At 46.2% G+C, this 12,686-nt stretch overlaps 1 protein-coding gene across 8 annotated transcripts in view; it reads right to left on the bottom strand.

Moving 5' to 3' along the window:
• The window catches only part of Meis2 (Meis homeobox 2), a 209,309-nt gene that overhangs the window by 195,035 nt on the left and 1,588 nt on the right, over window positions 1-12,686 (bottom strand). For 4 of the 8 annotated variants that reach the window (XM_029472954.2, XM_021181264.3, XM_085834572.1 and 1 more), the window contains exons 3-7: window positions 10,193-10,425; window positions 8,370-8,511; window positions 7,598-7,648; window positions 6,453-6,503; window positions 5,569-5,718 (exon numbers count right to left, since the gene is read on the bottom strand). In XM_029472954.2, coding sequence (XP_029328814.1) covers window positions 5,569-5,718; window positions 6,453-6,503; window positions 7,598-7,648; window positions 8,370-8,511; window positions 10,193-10,425 — 627 coding nt within the window. Of the gene's footprint in view, window positions 1-5,568; window positions 5,719-6,452; window positions 6,504-7,597; window positions 7,649-8,369; window positions 8,512-10,192; window positions 10,426-11,063; window positions 11,557-11,621; window positions 11,871-12,686 lie in introns of those variants that run through there. The other 4 variants (XM_021181250.3, XM_021181274.3, XM_029472960.2 and 1 more) reach the window with 3 other exon arrangements.

Genomic DNA, 12,686 nt, shown 5'->3' with positions numbered 1-12,686 from the left:
AAGACTTGACAAACATGATCTGAGCTCATTGTTTTTAGGCTCCATATGAAAAGCTATTGCCTGAATGTGAGACAGGGGAGAAGACAGAAGGACAGAATCAAGACTTGGGGCTGCCTCTAACACGTCATGTGACTGAGAGTGACTTTTGGACTCTGTGCTTTATCTCTTTAAAATTATGAAGTCGCACAAGATAATTCGCAAGGTCATGAGCACTTACTTCTATTTTGAAAAGTACTTTAAAAATAGCCAACAGATTTTTCTGGAACCCATATAACTAAATAACATCAAGCAGAGAAGTATATAGGGAGCATAAAGGCACAGTAAAGTAATGCAAGATATGTGGTCATAGCTACACAGTAGCAGAAAACACAGTCAGAGATATGTTCATTAGCTGAAGAGGTGCACAAACGAATCTGTCTAGACACATTTCAACAACAAAAGAGAGCTCTATTTGTGTCAAAACTTTCAGTTAATATTAAGTTACTTATTTCTTATGGTTTTATGATGTTTTAAGTTCGAATTAACAGTGCAGACAAAACTATTCTTAAAGAAGATGAAAGCACTCTTAATCCTGCAGCATCCAAGTCCACAAATTAAAAATGTTCATAATACGGCTGGGATAAATGTTGGGATTTCAACTTTTCGATTGTGACGTTGACCAAGAACTCAGGACACCAGTGTGTGCTTTTTGGAGTCGAGTCTTTTTAAAATGTAAATAAAACTGGAGATTTTGCCTCAGCATCTGTACCACTGACTCAATCTTTGGAAATTAACGCATACCCATGTCTCATACAAGGGCAGCATCTTTTGAAAATGATCACACTCTATGAGTGGTGGACTCTCAGAGAAGACAGAAACACATTTGTTGCTATAATGTGTGGTGTAAGGTGCTTTCTATGATTTTTAAGTGTGCGGAGAGATCTCACAGACCAATTAGTACGTCAGCAACAACACAATGACGTCAAACAACACCAAGTCTTCTCAGAGCATCCTGTGTGTCTACGTGGCTGCCAAGCATGCCCAGGTTCTGTGTCACCACAGTAACGCTGCAGACATACGCCAACTGCACAACTTAAATAATTGAAATGACGTAAATGTTCTTGATAAGAAATAAGCAAGGAGGCTTCCAACAAGCAGAAACATCAGCAGCAACAATGAACAGAAAGCCCTGTCATCCATCAGGGTCTTTAAGATGGAACGCTGAGCTCCAAAGTAAAACTTTCCGAAACTGAATCACAGAGGCTTTGGATCTAGCACAGCATAACACCTAGCATCACACTTCAGTGTGGGAAATGAAGAGACAAAAGAAATCGCTCATGGAATATCAAATCTCACGATTCTTCTTCCATCTTCAATAGACCAAGCACTCGAACTCAATCCTCTCCTCACTGGCATCGCTTCTACTTTTTTAGGTGATAATGAAATCTCTATACTAGCACTTGACTATTTTCTGTCAAAAGAGAGATTCTGCTAATTCTCTCCTCTGACCTAACCCATTTTTAAAAAAAAACTGTATCGATGTAAATATACTTGACATATTCAGAAATGCAAAATAATAGCAGCATATGTTCATTTAAACGTCAGCACAGAAATGGAAATAAAGTGTCATTTGATTATGATGTTATCAGAACCAATCAATTTTGAGATACCTGACAATTCATATTAATCCACATAACTATATTTTTTTACTTAATTCTTTCAAAGAAAATAAAATATAGCTGTTTGGTACTATTTGCAAGAATACCATAGCCATATAACCACATGCATTACCAACAAGTGTAGCTAGGAGAATATATTTCAAACAAACATATTTTGGTCATATAAACCTGATATAAAGATATATAATATCTTTGTGTATAAATTTTATACAGACACTTATTTGTCTGTACTAGATCTAAAAAGTTGATTTCAAATTATATAAATATATAAAAATAGAATATTACCTATTTTTTCAGTACGTCAACAGTCTAGGAAAACATAATTATTTTACGACAGTTTCCAAGTTGAAACTTTAAAAAATGCTTTCCTGACATGTTTGTTTTAAAACATGATAAATTTGGTTGTCTGGGAAACTTAGCATAAGCTGCAGCTGGAAAACACAGTTGAGTTTCCTTTGATTATCATCTCTTTTTCCCTCAACAGGATTGTGAAGAACACTATCAGAGCCATTGGCTACCTGCAACTACTCTTCTTATGCCATAACAGGATAAGAATAAATACATAAATACATCCTAATATTAAAAAGTAAGCATCCCTCGAGAATTTAGTTAACACAGCCTGGCAGCCAAAGTTGCACATTTTATTTTCTCTTTGGTTCCAAACTTCCCCTCATCGTTATGCACATCATGTTTGTTAATAATAAATGAACAAACCCAGTATCCTCACAGAACGTAAAACACGGAATGCAAGGCCATTATGGGTCTTTTTTAAATGCATCTATGTTGTATCGTAACACTTATGTGACATTACAGAATGTGGAATTAGCACAGCTTACCCGATAACAGTACATAAAAGCCATTCTTAAAAGTCTGCTGAGAACACTAGCTTTGAAGATACCTATGCGTTTAACAACCTTCATTCATTTATATTTTCAAGTATTTTAATAGAAGAACAGAAAACTATATTGGCGCTTAATATCTCGCCCTTGATAGGTCTTTCATTGCACGGAACTACAAAGTTAGTCTTACATATTTTTTTCTTTCCCTCTTTCTCCTTGCCTGCTCCTTCTTACACACACACACACACATACACACACACACACACACACACAATGTAGCTTGATACCACTTAATAAGGATAGAGGTGTATGTGTTTTTGGGGTGTCAAACAGCTGTCACAAACTGTCACCTCCACAAGAGAAACCTTGGCACACAATAAATGAACCTACACTTCTTTCTTAGCTGTCATTATTCATAGCCAATAAGTTGAACTGCTCACGGCATTTCATGTGCAAATAAAACCACGAGGTAGCTCAGTAGATCAGAATAGTGGGCCAACAGATAAAACAGAGAAAACAACACGCTGTCTGGGTCCTTCTGAAGTGGCTGATCATCACCCCTGCGCCAGCGCGCAGCAAATGAGATCCAGCCTGGGGCAAGGCATTAAATATGCATATCAAAGCAAATGAAAAAAAATAAACCTGATGACTCAAATTGGACACATTTATATGCTGAAAATGCCCCCTCACATCCCTTTCAGGTAGGGGTTCTCTGGTCTCTTCTTACTCTTGTGACTGAGGGGTTGAGGGATGACAAGTTTGTAGGAAAGGGTGACAAGCCTTAGGTGGATGCCCTTTGTCGGGTAGGAGGGGGTGGCCTAGACACAAATGCGGTCAATATGCGTGTGGTACCTAAACACTGTGAAGCCTTCAAGGCTTTCTCTCTTGTCCCGCAAGAAACACAAGCATGGGGCAGACCTCTCCATTTCCCACCCCGTATGCTGGTGGAACAAATTATTGCTTCGTTTCAAAACAAATAGCAGGGGGTTAAAGCAAAAATGCTATAGTTCAGATCTCTAGGAAATAAAAGGCTTTAAATTATGACGCCCAATGAGGTGGCAAGCCCTCATGGATTCAAAATAAATCAGTTGTCATATTTACTTGATTGGGGGCTTGAAAGGGTAGCAACAAATGCTACAGTTGACTCTTTTATCCAAAGATGACGATTGTTAAATTATTCAGGCACTATTCTCTTAGGTACCACCTTCTATTTGAGTCTGTATTTAAATATTACGATATCTTCACAAATTGGCACTGTATTTCAGCCAAAACTCTAAACCGACTGAAGTATCTCATTTCTTCTACGTAAACATCAGCACAACCTGACTCCATACATCCACCAGAAAAAGCACTGTCAAGAAACTGCTGTCGAAAACCAAGTAGTCACGACCACACAAAATAACACTAGATAAGCTTCCGAAGTAGAAAGAACTAGGGACCCCTCATGCTGCAAACTATGTAAATACATCCCTCTTCATCCCCCCCCCCCCCCGCATAGTGCAAATGCATACAAACTCAAAAACAGACAGCGAGGGAAATAAGTAAAGAACAAAAATAAAGCAATATTTATGAAGCTAACATGTCATTTGGACCACAAGGGCACACACTGTTGAGACACAGAGAAGCAAAGAAAATTCCAGTGGCTACCACACCTTTTTGAATTCACTTAATACATACAAGGTACAAGGCTGCTCGAAGACCATTTCCTCCATTGCTTTGGAAACAGGTAAGGATAAGGATGGGTAGAGGGGCTTTGAGCAGCCCATTTATTTCATTACAGAACTGGGCATCCTAGGCTATGGTTTTCTTTCACTCTCTTCAACTTTTAGGCTGCTATCTCGTGTAGTACAAAGGTTAATCTTTAAAATCAATGGCTGCTTCTTTTCAAAACTTTTAGTAGAGGAAGAAGAGAACTCACAGAAAAGCTATTATTCCCAGGTAGCCCATTTCATTCCTCTTCAGACCCAGGAATTTGAGGGAGGGTAATGCAAACTGCCTTCAAACCTCAATGTCTGTTTAACTTCTATTGGGGTGTTAAATTAATATTTAAGCCATGAAATTACCCAGACACTGGCCTATGTCGTTTAGGTTGTGAGTTCAAATGAATGCAAAGATACCCTGTCCCCCACTTCCCGCTTGAGTTCCCCAAAATACAGTGCTATTCACACCCACTCTTTAACCTCAGCACCCTTGCCTTCCCCTTCATCCCTGCCAGCTGCAATCTTTCTTCTCTTTGCTTCTTCTACAGATTTCAAGTATCACTACATATGCTTCCCCCCACCCCATCAGATTCAGTAGATCAGTTCCAAAATAAGAATAAGAACAGAGAGAATAGAAATCTCCTTTCCTGGCTTGACATCCATGGGTATCTTCCACACTCTCCATCCTCAGTCACCAACTGTTAAAGTGTTAAAGCTCAAACACTAACCTATGGTAACTCAGTCTTCATTCCCTTCAGCTCTTGTAATACAGTGTAAAAAATTGGTTCATCAAGGTTGCTGTCTTTTATTATAGAGATGCTTCAGGCACTTGGCAATAAGACCATATTCTGACAATAAGTTTCTATGAGCAAAAAGTCCTGAGACTTGTAATGTGTTCATTCACTCCTTTTATTGTCAATGCAAGGCAAAATTGCCAGGAATTCTCAGGGTTGTCTTCTCTAGGAGAGAAATAGGCACCCCCTTTCTCAGTCACCTCTCTCTCTCTCTCTCTCTCTCCATTCCTTCCTCTCCAGATAACTGTCTTGTCTCTTGCTACCTCTTGCTATGCCTTGATTACACACAGAAAGAACGCAGAAAAGACCGAGACCGTCATGCCAAAAGAGAATTTACTAACTCCCAAGCCACCAGGTTCAGGCAACTTCACACATGAAAAGCACAAATCAACTCCCTGGTTCTTAGACTCTCACCATAAATAAGAACGGGGTCCAAGAAAGGGGAAATCAAAAGAAAGGCCATGACACATGTAGTGAGAAAGGGAGAGATAACTCCAAAAGCAACTAAACAATTTAAAAACAAAAAAATGCTTTGCCCAGTGGCCTTCAGAGAACTCCACGGGCTCTGCAGACTTACGTGGTCGGCGAGATTTGTGGAGGAGCCTGAAAGTTCTTCATGATCTGACTTGGAGCTTCCATCTCTCTCATCAATCACGAGGTCAATGGGCATTTTTCCCTTCAAACAGCTAATGTACCGGTGGCAGAAGTTATCACACAGTTCGTGGACCTAGGAGGAGGGTCATGGCGAGGGCTCAGCTCAGGTTGTCTTTATATGTTTCATTTTTTAAAGAGGAAGAATATCAGGTTGCAAGGTTACATTTGTAGAGAGCAACAATGTGATGTCTTCCAAAATAACTCTAATTAAGGGGTGTAAGAGTTGAAGGCAAGGAAACAATAGGGCAATTGTGGCAATAGATATTATCCTCCAGAGAGTCCCCAGAGCAACAAGTTACCAGAAAGAAAAACTGAACTGGAAGTAACTGGGTTCAGACTGGGAAAGCAGAGATGAAAGTGTGATTTGATAGTAACTCAGAAGCATTTAAACACTAGAATTAGGGACATTTGTGAGTCTGTTGTGTATGTTTCCTGGGGAAATGATTGATCTATGTATCAATGCAAAGACACCCCAGAGAGGAGTCTTCTCTCTGCTTGCACCCAGCAAGAGCACTGGGTCCGTGATAAGCTAAGCTAATAGAGACACAAGTAGACATTGTGTCCAGCAACACAAATGGCTCTTGCTGTACTTCAAATAATCCTGAGCGCCTGGGGGTGGGGGCTTTAAAAGTCAGAACTGCCCTGATTCCCATATCCTCTGAGCCCCTGGGTTGAGAAGTCTATAAAGGAGGGAAATAAAAACGTGATCAACATCTCCAGAGGTGTAATCCCTCATTCTGGAAGGTTGTAGCATCTCCAATCATCTGGTTGAGAGAATCAAAATTCGGACTGTTGTTTACTGCTTACCTTTTCTAACTCCAGAAGATGAAACCTTAGTACTTGAATTGCTTGTATCATCTGAAAGGGAAATTTAAGAGGATAGAGTTAGGGTTCTAACACATGCAAGTTGTGTGTGTGTGTGTGTTTGTGTGTGTGTGTGAAGGTCAGTGTGCTGAGGGAATTGGGCAAAGAAAGAAGAAACCAGCAGGTTGCCTGGACAAAATTCACACACCAAGAAATAAGAAAACTAAATTATTACTGATCATCTCTGCCTCATTGGCTACAGTGGCGGGAATTAGTATACAGGCAGCCTTAGTATGAATTCCCCCACCCCACCCCCACACCCCCCAGTCCTCACAGTGTGCTGTTGGTAAAGCTTGCATTCTCCCACCAGGTCTTACTCCACCCCATTCCTCTTTTACAGTCACCTCCTACCCTCCACCTCAGGTCAAATTGGAGGAGGAGGAGGAGGAGGAGGAGGAGGAGGAGGAGGAAGGAGAGATAATAGAAGAAAAATAAGAGAGAAGAGAAGAGAAGAGAAGAGAAGAGAAGAGAAGAGAAGAGAAGAGAAGAGAAGAGAAGAGAAGAGAGCTATTTCTTTGGACAGAAAAGCCTTTTTAGAACTGCAGACTCAGAGCAAACCTCCTCTCAGAAGAAGGAAATACTCCAGATGAATGGAGAGGCTGGGCCTTTGAAAGGGGATTTAAGTACTTTTAATATTGAAATCCTGCAAATTAGCAAAAGAATTGCACCTAAAAGTGGCCTGCGCAGGATAGCCCCTCACCCCCAACCCACTCCTAGCCCGCCCTTCTCTGCCACTGCCGGAGCAGTTACTTCCTTCAGGGCAGCGGCCTGGGGCTCCAACGCCTCCCCCGGCCTGTAGAGGAAATCACTCCCTTCATGCCGCTTACTCTCGAGGCCAAGACCTGGGAAGCATCCCTACTCGGCTCCGCGCCGCGGCGCCTGCGGCTGCCTCGGTGGGCTTCTTATCCCCTGAGGCCCATACCGCCCCTGGCTCGCCTTCCACGCAGGGGCTCTAAATAAGTCTCTTTCCCTGTGTTTTCCTAGGAGGGCTCTGCTGGAACTCCATGGAGCTCCAGGAGCAAATGGGTGACTCTTGAGTTTGGGACGGGGCCCGAGGCAGGGGACAAGCAAAAAACAGTGAGCCTTACCAAATTATCCAGCTCTGGATTTGAGGAAAAAAGAGGCTTTTCGGCGCGAACCTATAGGAAGCAGGGAAAGTCAGAATGAATCTTCAGCCCATTTAAAAACAGGAAAACCCCATCGGCCACTACTCTGGGTTGTGGGACCCGGTTCTCTGGAAGGGCAGGGGCAGGGGCAGAGAGGAAAGAGGCTTTGGTAAAATTCAAGAAACAGATTGGCTTCTTAAGTGAGTTGGGTCGCTGGAGAAACAGCAGGGCCTTCAGGTCCTGATCTGGTGGGGAGAGCCATACTCTACTTCAGTTGTAACAGGGTAGGCAAGGCGGCTCGCAGATCCTCAGTACCCGCTTCTGCAGCCGGGTCAGAGGCTGGGTTCCCCCACCTCCAGCACCTCGGTGCCCATGCAGACCTCACTGCCAGGCGCCTTGCTTCCTTTGCTCCCGGGCACTCCCAGGTCCCTCCCAGCCCCTCTCCCCAATTCTTGTTCAAGTAGCTGCAGGCGGGGAAAAGGCCAAGCCCCAGATTAGGAGCAGGTCAACTTTAATTCGAGGGTCGAGCCCCTGTATTCCTGGCTGGGGGGAAAAACAAACACCCATATTTATCTCCCTTTCCAATTCGCCTCCAGGCTGAGGGATGGGGAGGAGGCGCAGAGCGCCGAGTGGGCCAGAGAAACAGATCGGGTGTCTTGCCTTTTCCTCCTCTTTCAAGTCAAACTCGGAGGAAGGGGGTGGGGGAGTGGAGGGCTTCTGTGGGGTGGGGGTGAGCGGGTCAAGAAGGTTGGACCTGCTTGGCGAAGACCGCGATGTCCTCGTTGAAGGAGTCAGAGGAACAGACGTCTCCGCCGGCCACTCCGGGTTCCCGGGGAGTGCAGGTCGCCAGCTCGCACTTCTCAAAAACCAGCGCTAACAGAGGAAACAACGGGTGCCTAACGGGCAGCGCCACGCAGAGACACACGCACGGAGACGGGGTGCAGAGGGGAAGGAGCAAGAACTGTAATCAACAAGTTTGGAGGGTTTGCATTCCTTCTTTAATACAACAGGCACGCAACACACTACACCCTCAATCAGCCGAGCCTGGGCCACAAACAGAAAGGAAACAGCCTGGCCTTTTCCCTGGGTTCACAGGTCTTTTCAGATCAGCTCGGAGAAGCCCCCGGCCACTTTAGCCCGCCAAGTAAACATATACTCAGTTGGGAAGTAATGAAATACGCAAGAAGGCCAGGCAATTTAGAGCTCGGAGTAGATCCAGACCCCACTCCTCACTCCAGAGACGCCTGCCACACAAACCAGGGCAGGGAGCGCTATTTGGTGCCCTCCCGCCCCCCACCCCCAATCTGAATTGATCTAACGGGCGGTTCAGACCCGGCGGAGGGCTTCACCTACTTCCACACGAGAGAGACATTTCACGATTTTAAGAAGGTCTCATCTCTCCACCCTTTGCTTTATAAACTTGTTTGCTCTGCTTCCAGTAAAGCTCCAGTAGTAGGGCCAAAATAATAAGAATGTTAAACAAGAAAGAGCTTCCATCGAAAGACCACATTTTTCTCAGCGTTGCGGCTCACAAGAATAAATAAACCGTGTTTCAAAACTTGGAAGTGTGAGTGCCGGGCGCGTACGCCCTTTGTGTTCCTCCGGGCGGCTATGCTACACCTCGGGATGCTTGAGGCCTCAGGCTTTAGGCTCAGTTGCTGTTTACCCACTGTCCCCTCCCCTCGGCATCCCGCCGCCTTCCCCACCTACCCTCAGCCGGAAGAGCCGGGCTAGTACTCGCTTGGACCGTGCTTGCCCACCCCTCCCTAATCTCTCCGAATATAAAATAATTTCCAGCCATTTCCCTGACTCCCAAGAACGGCTGTGTGTGTAAGCGGCAGTCTCTTCCACCCCGCTGCACTTCAAGGTCTGCCCCCTTTATTTACAGAGAATTAAGAAGTGAGTGATTAGGACTTCCTGGCCGACAGAAGCTGCCCTGATTCCAGCTCAAGCTGCGTTTAGTGACTCCCAGGCCCTCAGTAGGAAGCAGAAAGGGGAGGGGAGGGAGAAAAAGAAAGAAAGAAAGAAAGAAAGAAAGAAAGAAAGAAAGAAAGGAAGGAAGGAAGGAAGGAAGGAAGGAAGGAAGGAAGGAAGGAAGGAAGGAAGGAAGGAAGGAAGGAAAGAAGAAAGAGTGAGAGGAAAGAAGAAAGAAAGGGGAACTGGAAGTTTTTTCTCGGCTGCAGAAAACTTTCCTCTTAATCAAGGCCTGTGTTAGGCAGCCCGAGACAACCAGCCCTGCGCCTTTTGGCCAGGATTCTTGTCCTTGGGGAGAAGGCCGGGCCGGCAAGATTTAAAGACTCAGTCCTTACATAGGACCGTGGGGTCTGGAAAGGCCGAACCAAGGGAGCAGAGAAGGTTCTATTTTTCTGGTCTTTGACTCAAGAGCAGGCTCTCTCCCTTGTCTTTCTCTACTGCAAGCAGTCTCTCTCCTCATGCAGAATTAAGTCCCCACTTAGCCTCCCTGGTCCACCCTAACACCACCACAATCACCACCACAATCACCACCACCACCAGAGACAAGCACACGCACTCACACACACTCACACACAGTAAGCTGGGTCTGGGGGGTCGGTTTACCCGTAGATTGCGTCCTTGTCTCTTTTCAAGGCGTCGTTGACAGCAGATCCCATGCTGGCTGGCATGACATTGGGGTGCGGGGCGTGCGCGCCGTAGTGCTGCGTGGCGTGGAGCGGCGGCCCGTGGTTTAGGTGGTGAACCGGGGGGATCGGCCGCGGCGCGTGAGGGTCTCCGTACATGGAAGCGGGAACCCCTACTCCGTCCATCCCGCCGTAATGGGGCAGCTCATCGTACTGTCAGAGCCCGGGCAGGGGGGGGGGCGGTGGCACAGAGAGTAAGAGAGAACCCAGGGGGGCAGAGGCAGGAAAGCAAAGGAACCCGGAGCAAAGAAAAGAGGGAACAGGGGAGTGGGAATGGAATAGAGATGGGGGGGGGGTGTAAAGACAGGAGGGAGAGAGAGAGAGAGAATAAAAAACAAAGTCAGAAAAAAAGAAAAGTACCGGACACAAGTTAAACACACTACAAACCAAACCAGCAGAAAAAACAGATCTGAAAGTTTGGGAGAGGATGTCGTAAATTTTAAAATTAAAGTCTGAGCCCAGAGCAGCATTCAGGGAAGGCAGATCAGGCGGAGAGGCCGGGGACGCCGGGGGGCACAGGGAGGCCCCGCTCCCGCTGGAGGCTGCAGAACCCCAGCGAGCCAAGCCAGGGAAAAGTGCAGTTAGCAAGAGGAGGAAGCCCCGGATCCCACCCCTTACCCCCCTTCGCCTCCTCCAGGAGATCCAATAAATCAAAGGGCGAAATGAAACAAAATAAAGAGAAGAAAAGCGCTAATAATCAGGCCGAGAACGGCAAGGACAAGGGAAGACTAGGGTCGGTGCCTCCCCGGGGGCTAGGAGCTGAGGGTGGGGAGGAATAACGTGAAAGTTACCAGAAACATTATTTAGCAGCGGATTCCCTGCGTCCTTGTCAATTTCAGAGACAAAACAAGCAGCCGGGGCTAGTCTAGGCAACGCGGCCCCACGCCGGCGGCTCCTACGCAGCCCGCGCCCGCCCGGAGCCGCGCGAGTAGCGGCGAAAGAGGCGCAGCGGCGGCGGCAGGAGAACCCGGGGAATCGCGCTGCCGGGGTAAAAGCTGGAGCGAGGCGAAAGCGTGTAACAATTGCACACAAGTACACACACACACACACACACACACACACACACATACACACACACACCACTCACACGCACTCGCCGCCCGCCCGCTCGCTCAGCGCTGGGACACGCGCGGCCAGACACGCACACACGCACGCACACACTCTCTCACACACGCAGAGGCACAGGGGGGAAAGAAGCCGGTGAATAATTTTGCTACTATTTTTTAAAATACTGGCCGCCATCATCATCAAGCAACCAGCAGCAGCCAGCTCAAACGGAGAGGAGGCATGGGGCAGGGCCCTGTAGGAGAGGATTTATATCTAGGTAAGTGTTGGAGATTTAAACCTACCCTTTGCGCCATCAGTCTGCGCTCCAATAAACTCCTGGATGTGTCGTATATTTAATATCCCAGTCCGGATAAGAAAGTGAGCTAGGTTGAAGAGTCCTTTTTTTCCAAACCAAGGAGACTTCTCCCAATTTTCCAATGTTATTTTTTGGGGGGGTGGGGAAAGCCCAGTCAAGAAAACGAAGAATTTTTTTCAGTGATATTTCTTCTTTTTCTCTTTTTTTCCTCTTCTTCCTCCTCCTCCTGATCTTCCTCCTCCTCCTCCCCCTCCTCCTCCCCCTCCCCTCCTCCTCCTCTTCGGTCCTCCTTTACTCCTCTTTCTCTTCTTTTCCTCTCAGTTGAAAAAAAAAAAAGAAAAGAAAAGAAAAGAAAGAAAAGAAAAAGAAAAAAAAAATTGTCAAGCCCCCGAACTGAAGGTTACGAGCGGCCAGTCAGCAGCCCACATGTAACCGAACTGTCGAGTTTCATGGCTTTTTGCCACTCCAGCTGTCAATCAAAGCCCGGAATGTCAAGGTAGTGAATGAATGATGGTTGATGATGATGAAGAGGAGCAATCTTTCAGACCCGTTTTTTTTTTTCTTCCAGTAAAACTCCGCGAGGGGTTTCTGCTTCTTGAATTCTTCCTCCCCCCTCCCCCCTCTTTTAGCTTTGCCCCCAAAATAGCTCTAATATGATCCTCTCTTTTTAAAGTATTGTTCAAAGAAAGCAAGGAGAAAACCAAGAAAAAAATGAATAGTTTGCAAAAATTGGACTTCCTCCCCCCCTCTCTGGTAGGTATTTTGTCTTTCCCTCTCTCTCTTTCTCGCTCGCTCTCACTCGCGCTCGCTCTCTCGCGCTCTCTTTCTCTCTCTGGGAGATGAGTGAGTGTCAGTAGGTGTTGGCAGGTTGGCTGCAGCCGGGCTTATAGTAGAGCCTCAGTTTGGCGGCGCGGGTCGGCGGCGGGAGAACGAAATGACGGAACCCGGAAGTCGTGGTGGCCATAGCCCGTCCTACGGCGGAGACACATCCCGAGAGTGGGGAGCTGGAGCGAGGAGGAGCGCGCAGCGCGGAGCCTCTGATATGCAGCGA

Source organism: Mus caroli, unplaced genomic scaffold (assembly GCF_978045245.1).
Source record: "Mus caroli unplaced genomic scaffold, Mus_caroli_1 scaffold_2, whole genome shotgun sequence".
NCBI lineage: Eukaryota > Metazoa > Chordata > Mammalia > Rodentia > Muridae > Mus > Mus caroli.
Note: the sequence above shows the minus strand (reverse complement) of the source record. Positions and strands in the feature narration are given on the sequence as shown.